A 24,777-nucleotide genomic window follows, 5' to 3' on the forward strand; every position below is an offset into this window, starting at 1 on the left:
TTGTACGGTATCTTCGACTCTTGGGCATGCTTACAGCTGCGCCCGCCGTAGTGCCCTTGGGGCTGCTGTCATTGCGGCCCCTCCAGATGTGGTTGAACAGCTTGAATCTGGATCCCACACGGAACACTCATCGTCTCCGAAGACTTCGGGTGGGGCCTCAGTGTCTTCAGTCTCTGTCCCAATGGAGGGTGAGGTTGTTTATGACCACAGGGGTCCCGCTCGGTTCCCTCCCGTGTCGTCGGGAAGTTGTGTTTACAGATGCATCCTCCACGGGCTGGGGTGCAACCTGGCGGGGTCAAATGGCACAGGGGACATGGTCCCAGCGGCAGGGCAGGGAACACATCAATGTCCTGGAGTTACAGGCTGTGCTTCTGGCTCTTCAGAGCTTTCTTCCAGGCTTGCGGGGGAAGCACGTGCTGGTGAGGTCAGACAACACCACAGTGGTCTTTCACATCAACCACCAGGGGGGCACGAGGTCAAGGAAACTGTTGTGCTTGACTCAACGGCTTCTGACCTGGGCAGCTCCACGCATAGCCAGCCTCAGAGCAGCCTACATCCCAGGGCCGGAGAACGTGCCAGCAGATTTTCTATCCCGTCAGAAGCCGCTTCCAGGGGAGTGGAAGCTTCACCAAGAGGTGGTGGAGTGCATCTGGAAGGTCTTTGGCAGGGCGGACGTGGACCTCTTTGCCTCAAGGGACGCATTTCACTGTCCCCTTTGGTTCTCGTTGGACAACAGCAGCCCTCTGGGCCACGATGCTCTGGCACACGACTGGCCCAGGACCCTCCTTTATGCCTTTCCGCCATTTAGCCTACTTTTTCAGACTCTCCTCAGGGTATGTCAGGAGGGGCACAGGGTCCTGCTGGTGGCCCCCTACTGGCCAGCGAGGACTTGGTTTCCTCTACTGTGCGAGCTCAGCTCCGGCTCGCCAATGCGTCTCCCCTCCAGGAGAGACCTTCTTTCCCAGATGGGGGGTCAGATCTTGCACCCCGAACCGGACCGGCTCCAGCTCTGGATTTGGCCCCTGCAAGGCCGGGGTCCACCTCTTCAAGATACACTGGGTCCATAGGGCATACAATGGCTAATGCATGGGCGCCGTCCACGCGAGCTGTCTATGCTAACAAGTGGACAGTCTTTGCGACCTGGTGCCGTGATAGAGGGCAGGACCCGGTGCAGTGCTCAGTTTCTGACATACTGACCTTCCTGCAGGCATTGCTGGATCAAGGACGGTCCCCATCTACCTTAAAGGTGTATGTGGCTGCCATTTCCTGTTGGCATGTTGGGCTGAATGGTTGTTCTGTGGGCCGAGACAAGGATGTTGTACTGTTTTTAAGAGGTGCTCGGCGTTTGCACCCACCCAACCGCCCTGTGGCACCGGCGTGGGACCTTTCTCTTGTGCTTGAGGCTCTTCGGTCCCTCCCATTTGAGCCCCTGGCGTCGGCGGACCTCAAATGGCTCTCACTGAAGACTGCGTTCCTTTTAGCTATGGTTTCCGCAAAACGTGTAGGGGAGTTACAGGCTCTCTCGATAGCCGAACCCTGCTGCCGGTGGAATCCTGATGGCTCAGGCGTTACACTGTGGGCTGATGTAGCATTTATTCCTAAGGTATCACTGCCAGCAGGCAGCACCCAGCCTCTCCATCTTGCCCGGTTTGACTCCGGAAGTCCCTCTGAACCACTGTGTCCTGTCCGTGCCCTTGAGACATACATCAATGCCACGGCATCCTTCCGAAAGACAAATAGCCTTTTTGTTTGCTACGCTGGCTCACGGAAAGGTCAGGCACTTTCTAAGCAGCGACTTGCACACTGGGTTGTGGATTTGATCTCCAAGGCTTATGCCTTGCAGGACCGGCCACTGCCGGCGGGAGTGAAATGCCACTCTACAAGGGGCATGTCGACATCGTTTGCTGCTATGACTGGGGTGCCATTGGATGTTATATGTCGTGCGGCCTCCTGGAAGTCACCTAGTACCTTTACTCGGTTCTACAGGGTGAATGTGGCTGCGCCCCATCCGCTTCAGGGAATCCTCGAGCAGCATGCCTCTTGCCTCCTTGATTGCCGGGTGCCACGTGACTATATAGAGTCACGTGGGTTCCCGGCAGGTCACAGCTGACTTTGTTGTCATTAATACTCGACCTGCGCATGCGCAAGAATGATCATTCAGTGCTTGAAGCACCGCCTCTGGCGGTCATCCGGGATTCATAGAACCGTAGTTACGGTAGTAACTTTCGTTCCTTTGAGTTCCTAAAAAGGATTGCCTTCGACTGTTTTAGTTAAACAGTTCAACTGAAACATTTCTTTAGTAGAACTGTTTTTAATGTTCTTTTTTGTTTCTGCATTTTTATTAAAGTTTTTTTTCCTACTTGCTTTGATTCTGTTTTATTTTCCTATATTTTAATCATGTAAAGCACTTTGCATTACCTTTGTACCGATTGTGCTATACAAATAAATTTGCCTTGCATTTTACTTTGTAAATATCAAATCATATTGACCCCCTTTCTGACTCCAAAGACATCTACATGAAAGATTTGACATCCAAACACTTAGAACAGGGCGGTACCTAACATCACTATCACTAATGCATCGTGGTACCAGCTGAGAGACAAACACAGACCCAATTAACCATGTGATCTAAAATAAACCCCACATTATTCATCAGAGCGGACCGCCTGCATCCACAGCTGTTTAGTTATTGGTCCTGTAAACTCTTCACCCCAGATGAGCCAAAGTGTTTGATCTGGTGCCTTAAAATCCCCCCCAAACTCTTACAACCAGTTTATGGATCAGCAAACTATGGACTCACAGCTCGTCTGGACAGTTGATGGGCTGTGCTATTCTGTAGCCGTCTTTCAGGTAGGCAGACATCTCGAAAGGGTCGATGTCGACGTAGGGGGTCTGCCCCAAAGTCATGAGCTCCCACAGCGTCACTCCAAAGGCCCACTGTGAACACAAAGCACATCAACGGTTACACAACTGTTTACCCCCCATCTTTCTACAGTCAACACAAGCTGTTGGCATCCATATGTTTTCTTTTTACAGGATAAACATCACCAGCGTTTGTTTAACGAATGAGGAAAACTATTGCTGCCCACTTGTTTTTTAAATGTGCCACGGTCATCGTGAACAATGCGAGGAAGTTATGTCAAAAAGTACTTGAAATATAAATCACCACAGCCAGTTTTTGTTAAGAGCCCGGAAGAATAAACTGTGATTGTGGCTGTTATGAGAGCAGACGTGTGATGCGTTCAGGGTCTTTAGTCGGTTGAAGTCTGCTGCAACTGTTGCTCCTCTTGATGAGCTTTGAAGAGAAAACATATAGAAGAGGTGTGCGGGCCGATGCCAACGTAGCTGGAGGGAAGAGCGGATATCTACAGGACAGGGAGGGGCTGCTGCTGACACAGCAGGACTCATTAGGATTACTCACATGCATGGATCAAGTGAAATATCATTTCATGGGTGATTTTAATGAAGGATTAGCGTCACAAAATAGTTTAAAGCTAAATAAAGTAGGTTCTGCAAAGATATAAGTTCTCTAAAGTTTTACCTTATAATTCAATGAGAGGTAAGTTAACTGTGCATTAAATAGTTTAATGACTTCTTTCATGAAACATTTAATTACGTTTTAAATTAGTATTTGGAAGAGAAATTTATTTAATGAGATGTTTATTTATTCTATGATTGATTTACATTCTTTTAAGTTATATATCTATTTAATTTCAACCAGTTCATTTCAGGCTGTGTTTCTTGTGTCACGCCTTGTTTACACAACTTTTAAAACTGAAATGTTTTGTAGAGTTTCTACCAGTGTTGCACCGATGCCATTTTTTAGCCCAGATACCGATACCCGATACCTGGCTTTGCAGTATCGGCCAATACCGATACCATCTGTTTGAAATTGATCTGTGTGTATATATGAAGAACTGCATACTACTTGGATGTAAAATAATTGCCATCTTTGTCACGCTGCTGCCTACCTTTGTGAAGCAGGAAAAACACTAATACAAAGTGAATCCAGTAGAACTTTTTATTGCCTACCTGGAATGGGTGACAATAGTTGAATAAACTTTTTGCTCTCAAAATGGTATCGGTGCACTATTTGTTGTTAGCAACACTAGTTTCTACTGTTCTTTCACCCAGTGATGATTGTTTTCTTAAAGATTGGGTTTCACTATTATTATTAATAAACAATCCGGTCTCCGTAGTTATGAACACAGCCATCGCCTATGCTCAGCGTGACTAAGTGATTGCGTGTTTTTGCACAGTTGGAAGTTTTTGAATCCCGCACAGCAATAATATTGCGATGGCGACGCCTTAATATGGGAGCAGTCAAAAAGACTTGCACGCAAATTGTGTCTATCTTTTGTGTCTCGTGCACATAAGCTATAATTTAAATGTTGGTGGATGAACATATAGAAATGGAAAAGACAATCTTGTTAAAATTGATCCTCTGGTCTAAAGCCGGGCTTACACTGTGCCATTTTTTAAATCCTTTTCGGGGCGACTCTCCAATCAGGCTAGAATTTTCCGACTGACCCGACTTTCAGCCCGATCGTGCGTTGTGTAGTGTATAGGGAGTAACAAGGGGCGGTCAGCCTCTCACAACCACCTTCCGATCAGGAATCGTGACATCGGGAGAAAATCAAACGTTTGATTTTGAGTCGACCGTCGTGGGCAGATCGCTCTGTGTGAAAACAGGGATTCTTCTTCTTCCTCTCAGATGAAAACACAGAAGCATGGCGAGGGTGTGAGTGAAATAGAGCTCTTTCTGTAAAATTGACAGAGCATAATAGCCACATTCGCTCAGCCATGTCTTTGTCCACTTACATTGTGGCCTTTTCTGTTTAGGGCTTTCAGCATAAAATTGCACAAATTGCCAAGGCAGCACGTTTCACTATAGTAAGCTTCATGTTCCTCTTCTACTGGTTTGGCTTGCGGATAGAGGAGCCAGAGTAGCGTCATTTCACTGCAAAGCTGAGGCCGACGTGGTTTTTAGACGTACAATGTTAGCAGGTAGATTGCATCAGAGTGTCGTGCTGCACATCGTGAGCTGTGAACTCACACTGTACAAGAAACCCTACGGTTTCATCGTACGGTGAATGCCCAGCTTCAATGAGGCTTTAGAGGAACTTTTGACTGAAATATTAGCTTAATTTGAGACGTATTCAGAGATTTTTCAGGTCAATATGCAGCCCTTGGTCTGCATTGATGCTCCATGCAGGCTGCTCTTTCAAAAAGTCTCCCATCTGAGAGTCACAGCGCTGCTTTATAGCCGCCTAAAATCCCCCTAACACTGGAGCTAACTAAGCTAAGAGTGTTTGTTAGGCAACATAACTGATCTAACCCTAACCTGATCAGACATCTTTTTGGTTCTCTGATGTGGGATTTAATCTGGACAGGCAAATCTAACCTTGAATTGGTAAACAGCCTCATGAGTTCCCTGCTGGTCCAAAGTGTTCAGCTTTCAAAGTCCAAAAGAGAGTTGGAAAGCTGTTTAATTTTGAGACAGTGCAGTGTTAGAGGTCTAGATCCCCTAGTGGCTATAAAATACACAGCATTCAAATCAAAGTTCAATACATTTTTTTTTTTAGAGTTGCTTTTAGCTGTTAAAATTTTAACTGAGGTATCACCGGTTTAAGTTTATGGTCCAACTGTGTTATTTGCTTTACTACCTGCTTTTATCTTTACTTCCTCTCCTTCTTTTTATTGTTTACCTCACATAGAGCACTTTGAATTTTCTTTGTACTAATTTGCTCTACATAAATAAACGTGCCTTGCCTTGATTTGCTTTGGATTTTGGAAATCCATCATTTGAAACGAGGTTCTGCATTCTGTGGGAAATTCAAACAGATTTCTTTAGCCGAGCTACTTGTGCCAATTGCTGATGGATGATGATAAAACAATTTAAACTAGAGATGTGTCCTTCCTTTTTAACAACCAGTTCTGATACTTGAATTAAGATTTCTGATACCAGAGCTCTGTTTGCTTCAATGTTCTCATCATTACTGTTGACCATAAACTAATCTCTACAAGCAGGTTTATGTATAAATGTATACATTTATACAGCAAAAGGCAACTTTAGATTAGAATAAGGTCTGAAAAGGAGGTTGTAGAAACAGTAATTAGTATTAACAGGGTAAAACCTATGCAGAAAACCATTATACAGCTGCAAGAGTTCAAACTGAACATATTTATTAACTCAAAGACAGACGCCTATAAAGGGGTACACTTTCCTGCTGTTTGCAAAATTGTTAAGCTAACTTAAAATCATCAGAAATAATATAGATCTGTTATTATGGCCTACTTTCCCCATGAATGATCCACTTTTTTCTTTAAAACAGGGACGGACACAGATAATATTGGATTGGTGAATCTCTGCTTTAAACTTTAGCTTTTTAAATATCGGTTTTTAAAAAACAAAAAATGTTTTGTGTTAGAATATTTTTTTTTAATCCAGGCTACTCTCTCACACATGGTGTTAAGTTAAGTCTATTTCTTATTAAGGCTGAAACAATCGGATTAATTGATTATTGAAACAATCATCCACTAAAATAGTAATTCATTAATCATTAACTGAAAAACACAGATTCTATCACATGCAATTAGCTGAAAGAGCGACAGCAGCAGAGCAATAATTATTACAAAATTGTGAATACATATATATTCATTTATTTATATAATTTTAGCATTTAATATAAACTGTTTTTGCAGTGAAGATTAGTTTAAATTCTGTTTAAATTCTTTAAGTCAACTTTTGCGATCTGATTTTCAAAAATCAATAAAAAAAAAAAAAGAACCGACAGACGAATTGGTTAGCAAAATAATCATTCTTGTACACATAATGGTAGACGGCATGAAGGTAAGGAAACAATGCTGGGGATTCTGTTGATTAGAGCTCCAGAAGACATGGCAGAAACCAGAGATCTAGAGAGTAACATTTAAACATTAAACTTGGAGAATAAAGGTGAGTTCAGCTTTCTCTTCGGACTGTGGCTGGACAGGAAAGCTCTTCAAACATCAGGAGTCACAGTGGGAGAGCAGGAAGATGATGAACAGGAAACATCCGAGCTTAAAGCCACTGCTAACATTTCCAGCAAGTTATCAACAGTGCGACAGTAACTCTCTCATCACATCCATCTTCAAATGTAGTGTGGGAAAAGGCAAGGTTAAAGGTATGGAGTATTTATATGAGGAACAGTGATGCAGAGGGACTTGTCGGGACTTTCCAGGAAGCTAAGCTGCTTGGTGACGATGGGCCTCTATAAACCATGAGAGGTATGGAGCAGCATGACCATAAGAGGAATGCTGAGCGACAGAGGCAAACGTCTCTGAGGATCCGTAAGTAAAACCTCCAACTTGCTATCTTTAGACAGATAGGAGGGCAGAACCAGTAATCCACGGTGGTCTGTTCTTCACCTCCCCTTCCCTTTGAAGCCATGAGCAACTATCAAAGAATGCCCAGAACACAATTGGTACTGTCTGCTGGATGACCTTTGGGGCGTCAGGCTGAAAACAAGCTAAGCTGAGGGACGGGAAGCTCTTCACCTGCCGCTGGGTTTCTTACCACATCGCTGGCGCTGGAGAAGTCGTTGTTGAGCAAGCTTTCCAGGGCCATCCAGCGGACAGGGCGGTTCTCGTTATCCCCCAGGCAGTGGTAATCCATCGGAAATAGATCTCGAGCGAGGGCGTTGTCTGTAATCTTCACCTGCATGTTGTCGTCAATGCTGTCAGAAGGACAAGCCAAAGATCACACACCCACCCCCAGTGGAACAAAACATAAGTTGGTGAGGACGTTTGGTGCCAGGCCGGAGGCACTTACACACAGTTCCTAGCAGCGAGGTCTTTGTGGATGACCTCCCTGCGAGCCAGGTAGCTCATTCCACATGCAATCTGGATGGCCATGTAAACCAGGTCCTGCTGAGAGATTGCCTGAAAGGAAATGAGAGAAATGCAGCGACAATGAGGAGCTGAGAGGGAGACGGGAAACCAATGGGACTTTAATGTGGTGAAATACATCATCTGTGTCAAACTTTATTTCCTCTCAAACAAACTCAGTGGCACAAGTAAAAAAAAGGCTTTAGAAGATAACATCACCATATCTTGGTTATCACAGCTTTTACAATTTACTTTGATCAACAGCGAGGATGAACTCTGCAGGTTTATATCTTAGTTAGCTTTGAAAATCAGTGATCTGTTTGCAGTTTCCTTTAGAACCGACATTACATGATCACTATAGTATTTCACAGGTTTGTTTAAAATTTCCATAAAAGATGCAATTTTAAGCTTGGATAGGTAGATAAATATTTATTTATTTATTATAAATAATTATTACCATCTGAGTAATCTCACTTTAGTGACTTTAACCAGTGGTGAGAAAGGCTTTTACACCACTGATTCACACTAATCAGAAACCAACCACACTGTTGAAATCTTTCCTTTTTCTAGTTCTGATGTTTCAGAGAAGTTGCATAAGTTGCATTTTTTAGGTGGGTGTTGAAAAATGACACTGCTTTCAAATTAAGTAGGAGTTATGATGGCAACACATATCCAAGAGTGTTTATATTTTCATCAAACACAATTAAATTAATCTCGTCTTCGGCTCATGTTGAAAGGCAGATAGGATTTTTCTGAATGACGTCCAATCAGAAGACAGCAGAGAGTGTGTTGAAACAAAAAGTAAATCATGTTTAACACTAGAACTCCCAAGGTAGTCATTTTGATGGTTCTGAGATCTTGAAGTGAAAGAACTTTATTTATGTTGGTCATGTTAACTGACTTTTTCTGTTTCTATATTTCCTTCATTTTCATTTTTTTTTTTTTATAAAATAAAACCTAAAAAATAAATATGGTTAATTTTACCTCCATTTCCTACGGCTGTCATTTTGACAGCTCTACTAGTTTCATTGTAAATTGTTCCCGCGGTTGATTGACGTTTGGTTCCGTTGCCTAGAGACCAACATTTTACCTCCTGACAGAACCAATGTAATTAGTCATGTCCACCATCTTTTTAGTTTTGTCCATTTATCGTCTAAGGGACTCAGTTCTACTTTGATGTCCTTAAAGTCTAACTCACCCGAACATCCTTTTCCCTTTTCATTTAAACAGTACAAGAAGTCTATTAAGTACAATTTCAATGTTACTCTGCATTTTTTTTTTCCATGTGAGCTTCTTCAGTTCTGCCATATTTGTCTTAAAACCATCTCCATTCTGCCTTGATAGCTGTGAAATTTTCCTATTTTTTAAAACTACATGCTGACACAGGCTTTAATCATAACTCTTTGTTTGGGTAAAATACAGCCAACTTGGGACATACACCTTCATGATGAGACATTTTGTCCTCCACCACCTCAGCAGAAGCAGCAGCAGAAGCTTCAGGCATCACTAAGTCAAGGCAGCACCTGAAGCAAACAGCCCAAACTGATAGGGCTGACTGGGCTGCACAAAGACTCCTTCAACATTCGCTGTCAAAGAGGGTGAAAATCCTCCACATTAAAAGTCTTATCTATGGTTTAACTACTGGGGTCACTCTGCTCACTCTCAATGCTTCAGTTTGGCAAAGCCAACAGCCAATTTGACCTCATTCCCAGTAGACCCATGCCATCCTCATCACCGGGGCTTTCTCAAACTGTTTAAAGACGAAAGAGCAATTTTTATGTGTGCACACCGTTTTTTATAAATAGTTATTTATTTATTTATTACACTACAAAAAACAAATGTTTTATAAATTAGCTTGTGATTCCATGACTGAGCAGACAGAAATAATTTAGGTTGTTTGATCTCATCTTAGACAAAATTTAGAGAAAGCCTGGCCAAAGTTGGCATTTTAGAGCCACAGAATGACTCAGAAGTCCTGGAACAAACGCTGTCCTGCAGGTTTTAGAGGTTTCTCTCCTTCAGCACCACAGATTTCCATTGATAGCTGATTTCTGTCCGTTGCCACTTTTAGCTCTTTAGCTAGTAAATGCATAGACTAGTTTTTTCAAAGTATCAGCATTGGAATAATTTCCACTGTTATTTTGCGCTGCAAGCTGGATTGTCATGATATCTGAGTTTTCAGTCTCACTACAAATCCATCTTGAAAGATTCCCTCCAATATGTCTGTCTCATAACATCCAGCGAGTCGAACCAATGACATGCCAGCAGGGTTTTTTGGGGCGGGAAATGTAGGAATGACGGCAGGCAGAAGGGCCTTGCCGGGGCTATACAAACATGGCTATGCTGGACGACTCACCTGTTGATAATGCAATTGACTCAGTTTTATCTAAAATAGCGACATTTTCTAGTTTAAAAAAGGAGCAAAGAGAAGCTCTTTGTGCATTTGTAGATGGGAAAGATGTCGGCCCCTTTTTTTCTGACAGGATTTTGAAAAGGTTTGATTTATCAGCTTACTCTGCTAGATGTGAAAACACTGAAGAAGCTGCAGGCGAATCCTATTATGATCATCGTGTCTCCGTTGGCAGCTCTCATGGATGACCATGTCACCCAATCGAAGTATTGTATTAAATGTCCCTCCTTTTCACGGACAGACTGAACGGCAGCCATCCCACATTGATAACGTAGAACTTAACTCAGTTCTACACATATCAATCTGGCGACTGCCAGGTTAGATTAACAGGCTTTTAGTGAGCTACAATCAACAGAATCAGTTATATGGAAGCAGGGAAACCTTTAAAACCTGCAGGACAGCAGCCCTTGAGGTCCGACATCGGGCAGGCCTGGTTTAGAGTGATTTCAGGCCACTGTGGAATTAAAAAGTCTTTGTTTCATCTATAAGTGATCACTCAGTCTTAACATTGCAAAACAATCTACTGCAGATTTCTAGCTCCATAATTTATGTTGACATTAAACCCTCCCCAATGTATCTGTCTCCCAGCGAGCCAAAAGCACAAAATGAAAGGAGAGGTCACATATGTTCTTACCTGAAACCTCACAAAGAGCTTTTGATTCATGCAAACAGATGGCAAGCTTCGTCTTGTGCTTGTGAAACGTTTGCCTAATCACTATCATGGAGTTGATTGAGCGGTCGGATCCGGGCTGAACCTTAGCTAACCAGATCAAAGCCTTGCAGGTTTCACTGTACAAAAGTCTGATTGTCTTTACAAACAGTAAAAATCTTCGCCCCGAGGACAGGCTTTATGGCTGTATAAACAGTCTGTGTGATAAACGGTGTGAACAGTAGTTACTGTAGGTGCTATTTATCTGGGGATTGCTGCTGAAACACAAACCACTTTTCTTTGACACAAATATGGAATCTGAGATGTTTTCTAATTGAGGAGCTTTATTCTAATATGGTTGTTAAATGCCTCACTGCAGCACCACGCATGACTTGTTTTTACTTGAGCACTTTATCCACAGCTCACAGCCTCACCTGAGGGTTGTTAGCCTCGGCTAGCTTGCACTGGCGCAGGAACAGCTTAAGATTGCCCCATGCCATGAAGGGCAGCAGCACCATGGGCTTCTCTCCCTCCTCTATGCACACTTGACAAATGGGCAGCAGGTTTCTAGAGAAAGGCAGAGGCAGGGAAACGGGGTCAGCGAATAACTCAGCAGATTTACTGTTTGTGTAGGAGCTGCGGTTGAAAAGCACGTCACCCGCTGAGGTCATCTCAAAGCATTCAGGAGGAAGTGTTTGTTGAATTTCTGAATGTGCCGACCACATTATTAGCAGGAAGCACATAGTCACCATTTTGAAGTAAAAACACAAAAAAGGAGCACCTCATGAGGCTAATTAAGAAAGAAAAGCTGCACGTGCAACTTTAGCATTTATGTTTTGCAGCTTTTTTATTTTCATTAACATACTGTACATTCTGGCAAAGTGTGAGGAAAAGGTGAACAATCCAAACTCTTCTAACCCCAACAAGAGGGTGCGGCGTGTAGAAGCTGTTGTTTCTCCAGCGGTTTTGAAACAAAGCTGACCAAAGGAGGGAAAATGCTAGAAAACAAAATGTTCTGGTTGATATTAAAACTCTAGTTTTACTGCTGTTGGGAGTTATAATAGTTTATTTTTTTTGTGCTTATTGCAGACAGTAACCACAAGTCTACAAATTCTCTGAGATGTCTTTTTTTCCCCCAGCCTTGTTTATTAATCTTTCTTCAAGAAAGTTGTCACGATAGTCTATGCAGAAACACCTACTTCAGGTTGCCCCTTCTTTATAACTTTGCTTCTGTTCTACAAGAATTGAGGATATGAATTCATGCGCTGATCTCTTAAGATCGAGCCAAAGGATTTTATCAGGCTGATGTATGGACAGGACTGTCTGATGTTGCCAATCCCTGGCACTCAGATAGATGCCCTCTAATTGATACCTGCCATCTTGCATCAAATGAGCCCATATCATCATTCTTCCTCAACTGTGCTCGACTTAATGCTCCTAGTCTTCAAACACTGTTGGCTCGAAGACCTTTGGTTAATTCTGTTGCAACTTTTTGAATTAAAGTTGGATGTTTTCATATTGTTTTTAAAGAGAAATTTCAAATTTCAGCTGTTCTGTATTTTTTTAAATAATTAACAATAGGGATGGGACGATTTATGAAAACCGTCAGAACCCTCCGGTTCGACTGTCTCGGTTCGGTTCGCGTGTGTTTCGTTCGGTTCATGCGCGGCTCCTTTTTCTCATAGGCGAAGCGTTTACACTCCAGAGCAGAAGGTGGCGGTACTGCAACCAAAGCCAACTACCAGTAGTAAACCAGAAGAAGAAGAAGCGAAGCAGCTTAGCAGGTAAAAAAATCAGTTGTTGTGGAGAATTGTGTCGGAATGGCGATTGGGAAAGAACAGGAGTTGGAAGACGCGCCAGCAGCACTTTCTAGGTCTGCTGTATGGGACCACTTAGCATTTAGAGTGACCTACGATGACGGCGGAAAGAAAGTTGTGGATAAAAGTGCAACAGTGTGCGAGCATTGTGCAACACGTTTTGTTTATGCTAACAGCAACATGACCAACATGTCATGCTAACCCCGAAATCCCTCATACTCCGTCAGCAACCCCCGCTCCGCCCCGCTGCGCTCCAGACCGCCTGCTCAAAGCAAAGCCTACAGCCCCCACTGTGGCTCCCGTCCGCTCCCCCCTGAGTCCCTTGGAGATGGTAGAGAGCATGCGCGAGATGATTAAATGCAAAGCAGCAAAACATACGGAAATGATCCAGGGTTTCTGCGGATCATTTAAAATAATTTCAATCCATTATTTTTTGGGGGATTTTTTCATTAATTCCATACATTTTTATGGGATTTCGGTGTAACAATCAACATGTACCGAATCGAACCGAAAACCGTGACCAGAAACCGTGAATCGAACCGAACCGTGGATTTTGTGAACCGTTCCACCCCTAATTAACAATCAAAAAGATTCAGCTTGGCACCTGATGTCAGCCAATGCATCTTGTTCGTTAGAAATCTACTACTTACTACAAAAAAAAAAAACAACCGCCTAAAATATTTTCTGCTTAAAAACACAAATACAAATTGCTTTAAAAAGACATTAACCTCTCTAGGTAGCTTTCATAAGGTCATTAGTGAGTCTTTCTCTAAAAAAGAGGTGCTTAGAAAGTAATAGATGATTGAGATTAGACATTTTTAGACATGATTTAACATTCACAATGGATAGCATATGAAGTGAGCAGTAATGCATGGCCCCTAAATGTGCCAATGTATCGCCTAAACATGTGCATATGCATATGTGCCCATGGAAGAAAAATAATGCAAATATCGGCTCAAAAATTTGGTCTACCTCTATCAAACACATCACTCTTGTCAATGTGATTGGTTTCTTTTTTTTTTACACTATTTTTCCCCCTCAATTGAGAAAGATCAATAAACCTCAACCAACTGCTTCTACTTACCTATGATGCAGTCCTCTAAGTTTACAACTCTCAGTCAGCATCATGGTCACCTGCACCTCTGAGGCTTGATCTGAGAATAAAAATAAAAGTGACTTAAACACAGACTTGGATCAGTGAAAAATTTCTTTATTCTTTATCAGTCTGTCATCCAGATCTCCTCTTTACCAACAGTCATCTGCAGAGGGAAACTGCAGAGGAAAACGGACCTGTGCCAGTTTTTAATCAGTGTCCGCAGCCTTGCAATCATCTGGTACTTATGGAAACGGCTATTGTTCTTTTCCCACGAGGCATATGAGACGGAAGCAAAGATTTTTAACAAAGCCATAACTGGCATTGAAGATATTGTTCATAGAACGGTATCCACCCCGCTCTGAGTAAACATGAGAGAAAGGAGAGGTCAAAGGGAAGCTGGCAGCGAGAGCCAACACATGCCGGTGTTAAACTGGACGTAGCACACACGGTCGCTATTTCAGTTTCGTGCAAACCAGCTGCACGAAAACGACTTCTGAGTCATTCTGTGGGCTTATTTATGGGAACAGGAACCATAAATGTTCATCTGCTGAAGCCATTTGATCTGTGGTCATTAAATCTGTCCCACTGGTTGTACAGCCGATCCCAAAAATAAGGAAAGACACATTTCCACTTCCAGTAGCATGCGTTTACATTGACTTCTTATAACAGGAAATAATAGGTATGTGCAGATAAACAGTTGTAGGAAAATGCTTCATAGTAATTATTTCATTTCATTAGTGTATGTATAAAAACGCTGACTGAAATATCCACACTTCTGCAAATCAGGCACAATCTGACCACATAACTCCAAGAGGGCATCAACGGCTCATCCAGGAGGGCGTTAATCTAAAGCTCTGCAGACCTCTTTTACCTGAGCTAAACCTTGTGTTTGTGATTTTGGGTAAATGAATGGCAGCTATAAAGCTCTGATGCCTTTTTTTTAAGTTGAATCATAGCAATCAATAATTTATTTCTTATGTACGTGCAAAAATGCTGATTAAAATATATCTATGCTAAAATATAACTGCCCGTTTGAAAATTAGCGCCATTCTGACCGCTATCAATGAAAATCACAACAAGCACCCTGATGGACAAAAGTCAACCCTAAAAGCTTCTGCATATCAAACAGAGTAGTTCGGCTGACCTTCACTGTCATGATGAAAGACGCCAGAAGACGGCAGCAGCTTTCTGCTGTATTAAGTATCTACTTTCCCATGTAAAGTTTCGCTGTTCCTAGTGAACACAACTATCCCCACATCATGATGCTGCCACCACTATGTTTTAGAGAGGACAGTGTTTCCCGATGATTGACCTCCGCTAACAGCACTGAAGAAACGGTGTGCATCCAGAGGAACCAGAGATTAAATGATTTCCGTCCTTCGTCCAATCACAGTGAAGCCTTAAAGGGGAATGCCGTTTTTTTTTTTACATTTGGCCCTTGATATTACGTTATTACATCATGTTCTACTCACCCATATGAGTTTTGTGTAATTTGGAACCGTTCTGAAGATATTCCGTAATGTCTTCCTATGAGCAAACAACTTGAAGGCACAAACTGAACTGTTCATAATTTATTCTTTACGGTACGCCAGCATTCATAACATGTAGGCAAATCACTGTTACCCAGACATCCACGGTTATATTTTTTATATTTATATCTTTTAAAAACGAAGCGGCGTGTGGATGACGTCATCCGCGTGCGCCGGCTACCATTCCTTCATCCTATCCGTTGAACTGCTGTTAATTTTACCACATGCCTGGAAGATGTCTAGTGCTACTACCAGAGATGATCTCGCTCTCGAAATGGAATTGAACGATTCAGATTAGCTCGCCGAATATATAAGAGGTAGAGTGTAGCCACCTGGTGTAATGTACATTGGTTAAAAAAAGTTTTTTTTTTTTTTTTTTGGGGGAAAAAATAAAAAATCCCATCCGGGGCGCGGATGACGGAATATCTTCAGAACGGTTCCAAATGACAAAAAACATATATGGGTGAGTAGAACATGATATAATAACGTAAAATCAAGGGCCAAACGTAAAAAAAAAAAACGAAATTCCCCTTTAATATTCCATAAACAAAATTCACTTCCAGTGGAATTAGATATTTTTATACAGAGGGGGCAGTATAATTCTATTTTACGTGAAAATATAGACAAAAAACGCTGGAAGTAATGATGCGTCTTTGCTTAAAGAACATAAAGAATAGGTCAGTGGCACTATAACATATTTGACTTAATTGGACAAACTATAGCTGTCAGCACATACCTTTCACCGTCTTTACAAAGACTTGTTTCTCCTTGGTAGGGTCCTTCTCATCTAGCAGCACTCCATGGAAGATGCGGCCAAATGTGCCTGATGGAGACAAAACCATAGGTTTTAACTGAGGGGGGGCACATGAGGCGTCTCATTTATCCACTGAAAGGTCATCTGGCCCACTACCTGCCACGCCAGGCTGATCTGTGGACAGAAGTGGACGTGTCTCTGACTAAAACACTTTGTCTCTTTAGAGGGATTTAGGCAGCTTTGGCTTCTGTTGAAAACGTCTCTAAAAAGAGCAGCTCAGCCGACCTTTCATCACTTAGGAGGACTCAGAGATGTGTTGATTATCTTAATGTTGATACAACACCGCCTTAGGGACATTTCGGAGGTAAAATGCCATTATAGAACATAAACTATCTAGATAAACTTGGAAAACAAATGGGAGCTCCAGGGCAAACTGAGCCTTCGTTTCAACAGGAAAGTAGATGGAGCTTAAGAACAGGGTTAGGGTTGAAGTGTCTCCCTCCCCTCTTTACCCTCTTCATCAAGCCTGTCTGGACCTGCAGGCTCCTGAACTCCACACTCACTAAACCTCAGTGAAACAGAACCTTGTATGCCATGCATTTAGCCTTTCATAGTGCATACAAAAAATAAAATCATCCTACATTATGTCACATAAGGGTCTCAAACATTCAGGTATTTTAGAAGGATTTCATTCATTAGACAAACACAAAGGAGAAAAAAAATAACAGTAAAGAAAAATGAAACATTGAACCCTTTTCCTTTTTGTTTATTTTAACAAATATGAATCTAAAGTATGGCAGCCTGCGTATGATACAGGATAATTAATGAAGCTTGTGGTTTTTATATGATAGAACAGAAATTAAAACTTTTTATATCTATACCTGTGAAATGTGCTGTGTGAGCAGAGCAAAGTGACACCTGTGGAGAGATCAGCAAGAAGCAGCTATAGAAAGGTTACCATCTGGATTTAAGAATAACAAAGGTAAGGAAATTCTTTAAGGAAGTTTTTATTTGTTCGTTGCTTCTTAGCAGTGACTCTCAGCGCTTTTGTTTTCCTTTAAATGGTGCCACATTTGTAAGGATTTGGAGGTTAAAACTAAAGGGTACTATTTGGAGCTGCTTCATTTTCCATAACGATACATGTTGTAACTTATAGTTGCATTAGTATGGTCTTTCTTTGCGATAATCGGTTAACGCCGCTGCACAGACCCAATTGACGACTCCAATTTTTTATTTTTTTTTATTTTGAAGCCTTCTTTAGTCTTTGTAGACGAAACAGAATGCCTCATCGGATGCCTCAGGTATCACCGTTAGCTTCACCATCAATGTTTCCCTGGGTAACATGTCTGCATCTGCGAAGCGATCTCACTGCTGGCATCATGTCACTTGCAAAGACAACTAATGTCATTTATTTCTTCAATGTTTAAACAGCAGGACTGAAACAATTAATCTGATTAATCATGATTAATTGATTATTGAAATAATCATCAACAAATTTAGCAATCAATTAATCGTTAACTGGAGTATAGAGACTCTGAACATAAAGCTTTAGCTGACAGAGGAACCCACTTAGTGCAGTAAGTATATCAAAATTGTAAGAAAAGAAAAAAAAAAAATAGATAAACATTTTGCATTTAAGATTTAACAAAATATTTTTTGTTTGTCAATATGCTCTATCTAGAACTACTGAAAAGTAGTACTGTAAAAGTTTTTTCTGTCACCTGGTTTAATTTTGTTACTAGTCTACTTTAAGGAACTTTTGGCTAAGAGATTATTAACAGATTATATAAAAAAAAGAAAATTAACAAATTACTCAATTTGCAAAATAATTGTTAGTTGCAGCTCTAATAAACAGCATAAGGTTCTAACAATTTCAGCATCAGTGGAAAGTTTTATCAAACCTGAAATATTCCAGAACCACTTAGAGTCTATAAGGAAGGCGTCACACAGTTAGATGTGAATTTATTAAACACGGTGCTAATATACTTATTTGAAAATGCAAATATTGACACTAAATGAAGACATTTCTGGGAAACATAAGCATATCCAGGAATTTCTGAATTCAAAGCCACTGTAAAATACACACTGCATATTTCTCACATTACATCTTAGACATGATCACTAAAAAAACATACAAGGCAAAAAACACCCACAGTCTACTGATGGATTGTGTTGTATACATGCCCAGTGTGGGCAAAACCGACAGAAAGGGAAGCATAGCGACACCATGAAAGGAGCGGCTGCGAGGAGGTCGTCCTGATAGAGCTGAAGCAATAAACAGCTGTTATTGGGCTAAAACCAAGCTGAGGAAAGATGTTTGGAAACATAAACGTCAAAGTCCCCCCTCTCAGTGTGTAACATACCGTTCTTGGCAGGTTTTCACCCACGGTGATCTGATGAGGCACGCTCGTCCTCTGCAGAAAGCTACAACAGCTTTCCAGCTAATGTCAATACTTAGAGGGGTTATTAAAAGGACACGTACTACAGAGAACGTCTTTGTTGGTTATAGCCTCTGAAGGATGAAATAAATAATTTAATTGAAACTCCTTATAGAGTAGGTTAAAAATTTAACAAGAAAGCGCTGGTTTGTCTCCAAGGCCCTGAAAACTCCTGATTATTTAATCTAGCCCTGTGTGAGAAGGAAGCCCTTGGTAAATGATTGATAAGCACGAAGCGTTCTTTAGAAATTAGGATTAAGGAAGCCGTTGAAGGCCTTTGCTATTAGATAAAACTAAGAATAGTTGTGAACATTATAAGGCCTGTCCAGCAGGCTGAAATTATTCCATTAAGGCAGCACGACTCATCCAGGAGGGCATCAAATAACCCAGAATATAATCTAAAGCACTGCAGAGCCAAGCTGAGGTTTACAATACTCCAATTGTTCATTATTCTGGTTAAATTAATGGCATCTATCCGACATCATCACTGACCCTTCACACCCTCACCATGGACTGTTCTCCTTTCTGCCCTCTGGGAAGAGGCTTCACAGAATCCACTGCAGGCCAGCAGATTCTGCAACATCTTTTCCCCCCACTGCCATGAGATTGCTGAACCGTTGGAAAAAAACTTTAAATCAAGTCACAGACTGCATCACACTAACGCCAAACTAGAAAGAACTCAACTCAAAAAAAGTCATAGAAGAAAGATGTTCTGATACAAAGGATATTAACTGTTTAAATTTCTTCCTCCCAACTAGATTCCTAACACAGTGACACCACAGCCAAATCAGAGGTTGGGGAAGGAAGGGAAATCTGTTGCAGAGATGTTGGGAGGCCCCACTGTGCAAACCTGACGCCAAAGAGCAGAAAGTCCTGGAGAACTCAATGGCAAAGTGGACTGGGGGTTCTGGCCTGCCTGCAAGGTCCATTGAGGGTGAAGACTTTGTGGATTTGATTAAACAAGCCGACAAAAGGCTCAATGTGTACAGAGTGATATATGTTAAAAAGAGAATCAGTGTGTGAAGTTAAATACTGCACAGTGTTATATAAATAAAATAGAGAAATAGAGAAGCTGTGTGTGAAGAATTTTTATTCTGTATAGTGTGATATATATGTTAAAAAAACACAGTGTGAAGAGAAGTTCTATTATTTACAGCATTGACTAAAATGACAAAAAATGACTAAAATGACTAAAATTTTACTAAGAATAAAATTGATCTTTGTCATTGTGACTAAGACTAAGACTAAATTTAAAAAAAGCTGACGAAATGAACACTGGTGTAAAGGGGGGAATGTCCACTCTGGAGAAATGGGACACACAAGCACCTGAATGCATCAAAAGGCGTGCAACTGAGGAACGAATACTGGGAATACTGGGACACGGCCAAAATCCTACCAACAGGCTTAACGTTTTATTAGAAAAAAACAATACAAAATAAAATATTTGCGATAAGGCTAAGTAAGTTCTACTCTCAAAAAAAGTGAGATACCTTCTTGTAAGACATCTCGCAGGGTGACTCTGTCCCTTGAGATGGCGATGTCTTTCACTTTCGCCTTGGCCTCCATTAGCGTCACGCTCCTCAGGTCGTTCTTCTCTATTCGTAGAGATGGGTAACCTTTGAGGGGAAGAAAGGAAAAAATATCATGTTATGCAAACAAAATTTCTCCCGTTCAGTCAAACAGCTGCTGCACTTCAAATAAATTGTAGCGATTACTAGAAACAGAATGAGTAGGATGATGTGTAGTGCCTTACACATATTGCATATATACAAATTCATGCAAAGTCCTGTATTACAGCACTGTTATTACATAATCTTCGCATGTCCAAACTGTCAACAGCTGTAGGCCCACAAAGTTCCTCACACTGGAGAGACGTAACAGAAAATGGCAAATGTTGGCTGACATATTGTCTTCTTATCCCCTGAACTACCAGCCAATCAAACCAGTTGAAGCTTTTTACATTTTGTCACGATAAAGCAAACAATGTCTTTTATTGGGATTTTATTATAGACAAACACAGGCTACTAGGGATGTCCCAACACTACTTTCTGCATTTAAGATAAAATACCCATATGAACCCTTTCGCTATTTACTGATACTGATATCAGTTTGAGTAATACAGAATTGTATTACTAATTATATAGCGTTGAACGATAGAAAAGGTTTGATCAAGTGACATTAATCAAACAGAGACCAATAATTAAATTCAGTTGTGAGAAAAACTCACCCATTTCTTATTCAAAGAGCTTCATAATCTTAAAAAAAAAAAAGGGAATAGAAGCAAAGTATTTCTATGAGCTTTTTAATTTTCGATTTATTTTAGATGTATTCCGATATTCACTTTTTCTCTTATATCCGACCGAATTATTACTATCAGTATGGGAAGGGGACGGCTCTACATGCTGCAGTATAATTTTGAGGTGAAAACAAAACATAAAAAAGTGTACGTTTTTGTTATCAGCCTTCCATGTAGAAACTTTATTTTTTATTTCTAACAGCAGTTTTACAGCAGGGCAGTAAAAGCTTAGAACATCCAGATACTGAGATTTCAGTTGCATGTTTGGGGCTGTAATTCTGCTGGAAGGAAAACCTCCGCTTACGCTTTTATCAGTTAATCTATTTTTTTGAATCCGGAATCCGGAATTTTATTTCCAACAATTCACTCCTTTCTTGTTTTACAATTATGTTTGGTTGCAATTTAAATGAAGGTAACCTCCCAGATTGTGCTTTTGCAGAAGTTAAATATAATTTATTTTAAAGCAAATGATGCATAATATTATTGGAGAACACTGTATTACTATTTTATCAAATATATCTAGACAGACAGACAGATGGACAGAGACATAAAAATAAAGCATGGTGGAAGTGGGAAGGGATATAATCATAGAATATAGGATTTATTTTTAATAAAAAACTCAACTAAAAATAAACCAAATAATATAAACCAAAGATGGCAAAAAAAAAAAAAAAAATACTTGAGAAATATCATTTTTAACTTCAAATAATGAAGCCAGATAGTAAGAAATGGCTCAATACTAAAAAGACACAGATTTTTTTTTTTTGATTAAACTCATAGATAAGTGGATACCGCTGACTAACATGAACTTTGATAAACACAGAACAGGTTTAGGCTGCCCCCTACAGGCCACTAAATGAACCCCTCCTTAAACCAGGCTTAGGAAGGAATAAACAAACATGGAGACATATCAGAGCACTAGACGTTAAACGCTCAACAGAGAGGTTGTAGTTAAGGCAGCTGCATAAACAATAACAAGCGGCTAATAAAGAACGTCAGAGACTGATTTCTGCTTTCCATCGGCCCTGTCAACGCTTAAGGCACTTTCTTTTGGAGAAAAATACACTTTGTACTGGGAAAAAAACCCAAAAAACATTGTTAGTCTGTTGGATAAAAAGTTGATTGGATTATAGCAGAGAAAGAGCTGTCCAAACGGATAGTCCTCATTTTTTAACTCCGTTTTTAATCAATTGTGTTCTTTCCACTTATAAAAAAAAAAAAAAAAAAAATGCATATCAGCTTTAACTAATTGTTTTCTAAAGGACAATTTATGCTTCTGATGCATAGCCTCTGCAGCAGTCAAATCTGTCTCTGTGCACGACCACGCCCCCCGCGCAGAGGTTCTGCAACTGTTGTTGCACAACTTAAAAAATCTTGACTACGCGTCCGACGGTCGCAGACCTGCGCAGACCTCAAGCGGAAGTGCAAAGGCAAAAAGCAGCTGTGATTGGTCCTTGGTATGCGCCTTTCCGGCTGTCTGTGTGGTCGTCCTTCTCGGTTCGGTGCCAGGGTGCGCCATTTTTAAAAAACAAGGAACAATACAAAGTACAATGGACACCTACAACAAAAGGTGGAAGTACAACCACTTGTACGATGCCTCAGACAAATTATATAAAGATGCCAAGGCCTCTGCCAACTCCTGAAGGGAGATCAGCCAGATCCTTGAGCGGGATCCAAAGGAGTGTTTACAAAGGTGGAAGAGACAGAGATAAATATGTGAAGTTCTCACGAGTTCTCCAATAGGCTCCCCCTTGCGCTTTGGAGGGAAACTGCTGTGCGTCCCTAGAGATTCCAGACCGACGGTGCAGAAGGATACCAGCAAAACCGGTTCATGATGACCCGAGTGACATTTGATGTAAATAAAAGTTATTCTCATATGTTTGGATCCAACGTTTTAGAACTTCAAACCTTACATTTTTCTGTACCCCATCACAGCACAGGGAGCAAAATGTGCTGAGTGGATGTTATTAATGCTATTGTTCAGCTTCAGTGAGGTTTGCAAAACCGAAGTCATGAGGAAAGAAACGTGGTATCAAAGCGCATGTAAGAGGAAGGAAACTATTTTCAGCAGGGGTATGTCTGCTGCAGCCTGGTGTGAGACTGCGGCTGACGGATAACAGGAAGGCTCACTGAGGGACAGCAGAGCTGCTCAGTTTCATCCTGTGGAGCTCTGGCATGGAAAATGTTTGCAGCATTTTGCAAACCTCAGGGTGAAGGCAGGGTCTTCCTGGTCAGTGGGGGAAAAAAAATCCTCCAGGTCATACCAGATGCTTCTGACGGTTAGAAACAAAACTTAAGTAGTAATGTCATTTTAAAGAGTGAATAATTTTTAAGCAACTAGCAACGAATTTAGCAAGTTTTTGTTTTGTTGTTTGAGACTTTGGGAACAAAACAAAGCGCCCATTGCGTCTTTGGTCTTCAGCAAGCAGAGAGTGCAGCTTGAGGACCTTATGCTTTGAAAGCACCAACAGGTGGCAGAGGTTAGCCTCTCAGTGCAGCGGAGGAAGACAACTGTGTCGGTTTCCCCTTTGAAAACGAGTCACGCTGCAGAACAAAGCTTGGAACAGATTCCTCCCTGGATTACACAGCAGGATGTCAATATAATATAAACACAACCTCTGGGTCTGTCTGCCATCTTTAGGTTAAATGTCATAAAAATGTATACGTATATGCAGTTTATGGTCAGGTAAAAGTTTTAAACATATCTTAAGGGATTTTGATCACTTTCTGTCTTCCCAATATTGATATTCCCCTCTCCTGGAATTAACATACTTTATATTTGAGATATAGTTTTTTCTTTTGTATTTAAAATACATTATTTAAATAGCATTTTTATAGTTTTGCTTTAAAAGTTTTTCAATATGTACTTTCAGTCAGTGCTATTTTTTTCTTGTCCTCATATTTGATAAAAAAAAAAAAAGAGTATCTGTTACGGTACTAATACAATACTGGATCGATAAGGAGTATGGTTTGTAGGGGTAGCATTATAACCGATTTAAACAATTGAGGACCGATCATAAACTTTTTGTCATAAATAACTGGCTTCTATTTATCAGAGCAGGTTGTCAATGTAATTCAGAGGGAGACAAAAATGTGACATGGGTCCATTTCTGAGGAAAATCTTTAACAAAACACATTTTTGCTGCTAAATAAGACCAGAAGGCTTTTTAAGTATTTAGAATGGTAAAGATATGCAGCTTCTTGATATTAACACATCAATAATCAATTAAAAAAGGCTGAATCCTTGTAGGATCCCTGCAGATCAATGGTATTGTGACTCCAATCTGCTTCAGTAAGCTAAACCCTTTGCAGAGTTTGTTGCTATGGTTACATATTTTATCTATCCAAGCCAAGCTGTGTTCTTAACCCTATGAAGGAGCCTTTGACCTGGTTAAATGTGACAATAAAGAAGTGTGTGCTCAGACATTGTGTTTCTTTTTTCTCTTCCTAGCAAACTTACTTTTGGTTTCATGAGGGGGGGCCCCGGGGTTTTGGAAGGAGGAGGCAGCAAGCTGGAGAATGGGAGCAGAGCCAGGGTGATTGTCTGATGACAGGAGGGGGAGGCAGGGAGTGGAAAGAGGGGGAAAGAGGGAGAGATAAGCAATTACAAGGATGGCACACACAAATTCAAACGGCACCTGGATGGACAAATGGACACATCTAGATTATGTTTAGACGCCCTTTCACTCTCACAAAGAAACATCCTTCATAAAGTTGTGGGTTAAAGCGTTGGTAGGGGACACAGACAGAGAAAGTGAAAGAGGGTTGGACTAAATGCACAAACAGTGAAATGTAGATTGTGTCCACAAGAGGGCGATGGCAGATCAATGATTGACATTTTATAACTGGTTCTCAAAATGATGCAAAATAACAACAAGAGTAGAACAAATACAGAAACTTTAGGATGAACTAAACTAAC

At 41.0% G+C, this 24,777-nt stretch overlaps 1 protein-coding gene across 2 annotated transcripts in view; it reads right to left on the reverse strand.

Annotated features, from left to right (window-relative positions):
- ryk (receptor like tyrosine kinase) overlaps positions 1 to 24,777 on the reverse strand; it is a 79,552-nt gene that overhangs the window by 8,922 nt on the left and 45,853 nt on the right. Inside the window, exons 8-15 of one of the 2 annotated variants that reach the window (XM_038282387.1) lie at positions 24,319 to 24,402; positions 20,053 to 20,178; positions 16,107 to 16,193; positions 13,830 to 13,899; positions 11,363 to 11,495; positions 7,814 to 7,923; positions 7,559 to 7,718; positions 2,801 to 2,937 (exon numbers count right to left, since the gene is read on the reverse strand). In XM_038282387.1, coding sequence (XP_038138315.1) covers positions 2,801 to 2,937; positions 7,559 to 7,718; positions 7,814 to 7,923; positions 11,363 to 11,495; positions 13,830 to 13,899; positions 16,107 to 16,193; positions 20,053 to 20,178; positions 24,319 to 24,402 — 907 coding nt within the window. The remainder of the gene's footprint in view (positions 1 to 2,800; positions 2,938 to 7,558; positions 7,719 to 7,813; positions 7,924 to 11,362; positions 11,496 to 13,829; positions 13,900 to 16,106; positions 16,194 to 20,052; positions 20,179 to 24,318; positions 24,403 to 24,777) is intronic. The other variant, XM_038282388.1, reaches the window with a different exon arrangement.

Source organism: Cyprinodon tularosa, unplaced genomic scaffold (assembly GCF_016077235.1).
Source record: "Cyprinodon tularosa strain WSP-4 unplaced genomic scaffold, ASM1607723v1 ctg182, whole genome shotgun sequence".
Taxonomy (NCBI): Eukaryota; Metazoa; Chordata; class Actinopteri; order Cyprinodontiformes; family Cyprinodontidae; genus Cyprinodon; species Cyprinodon tularosa.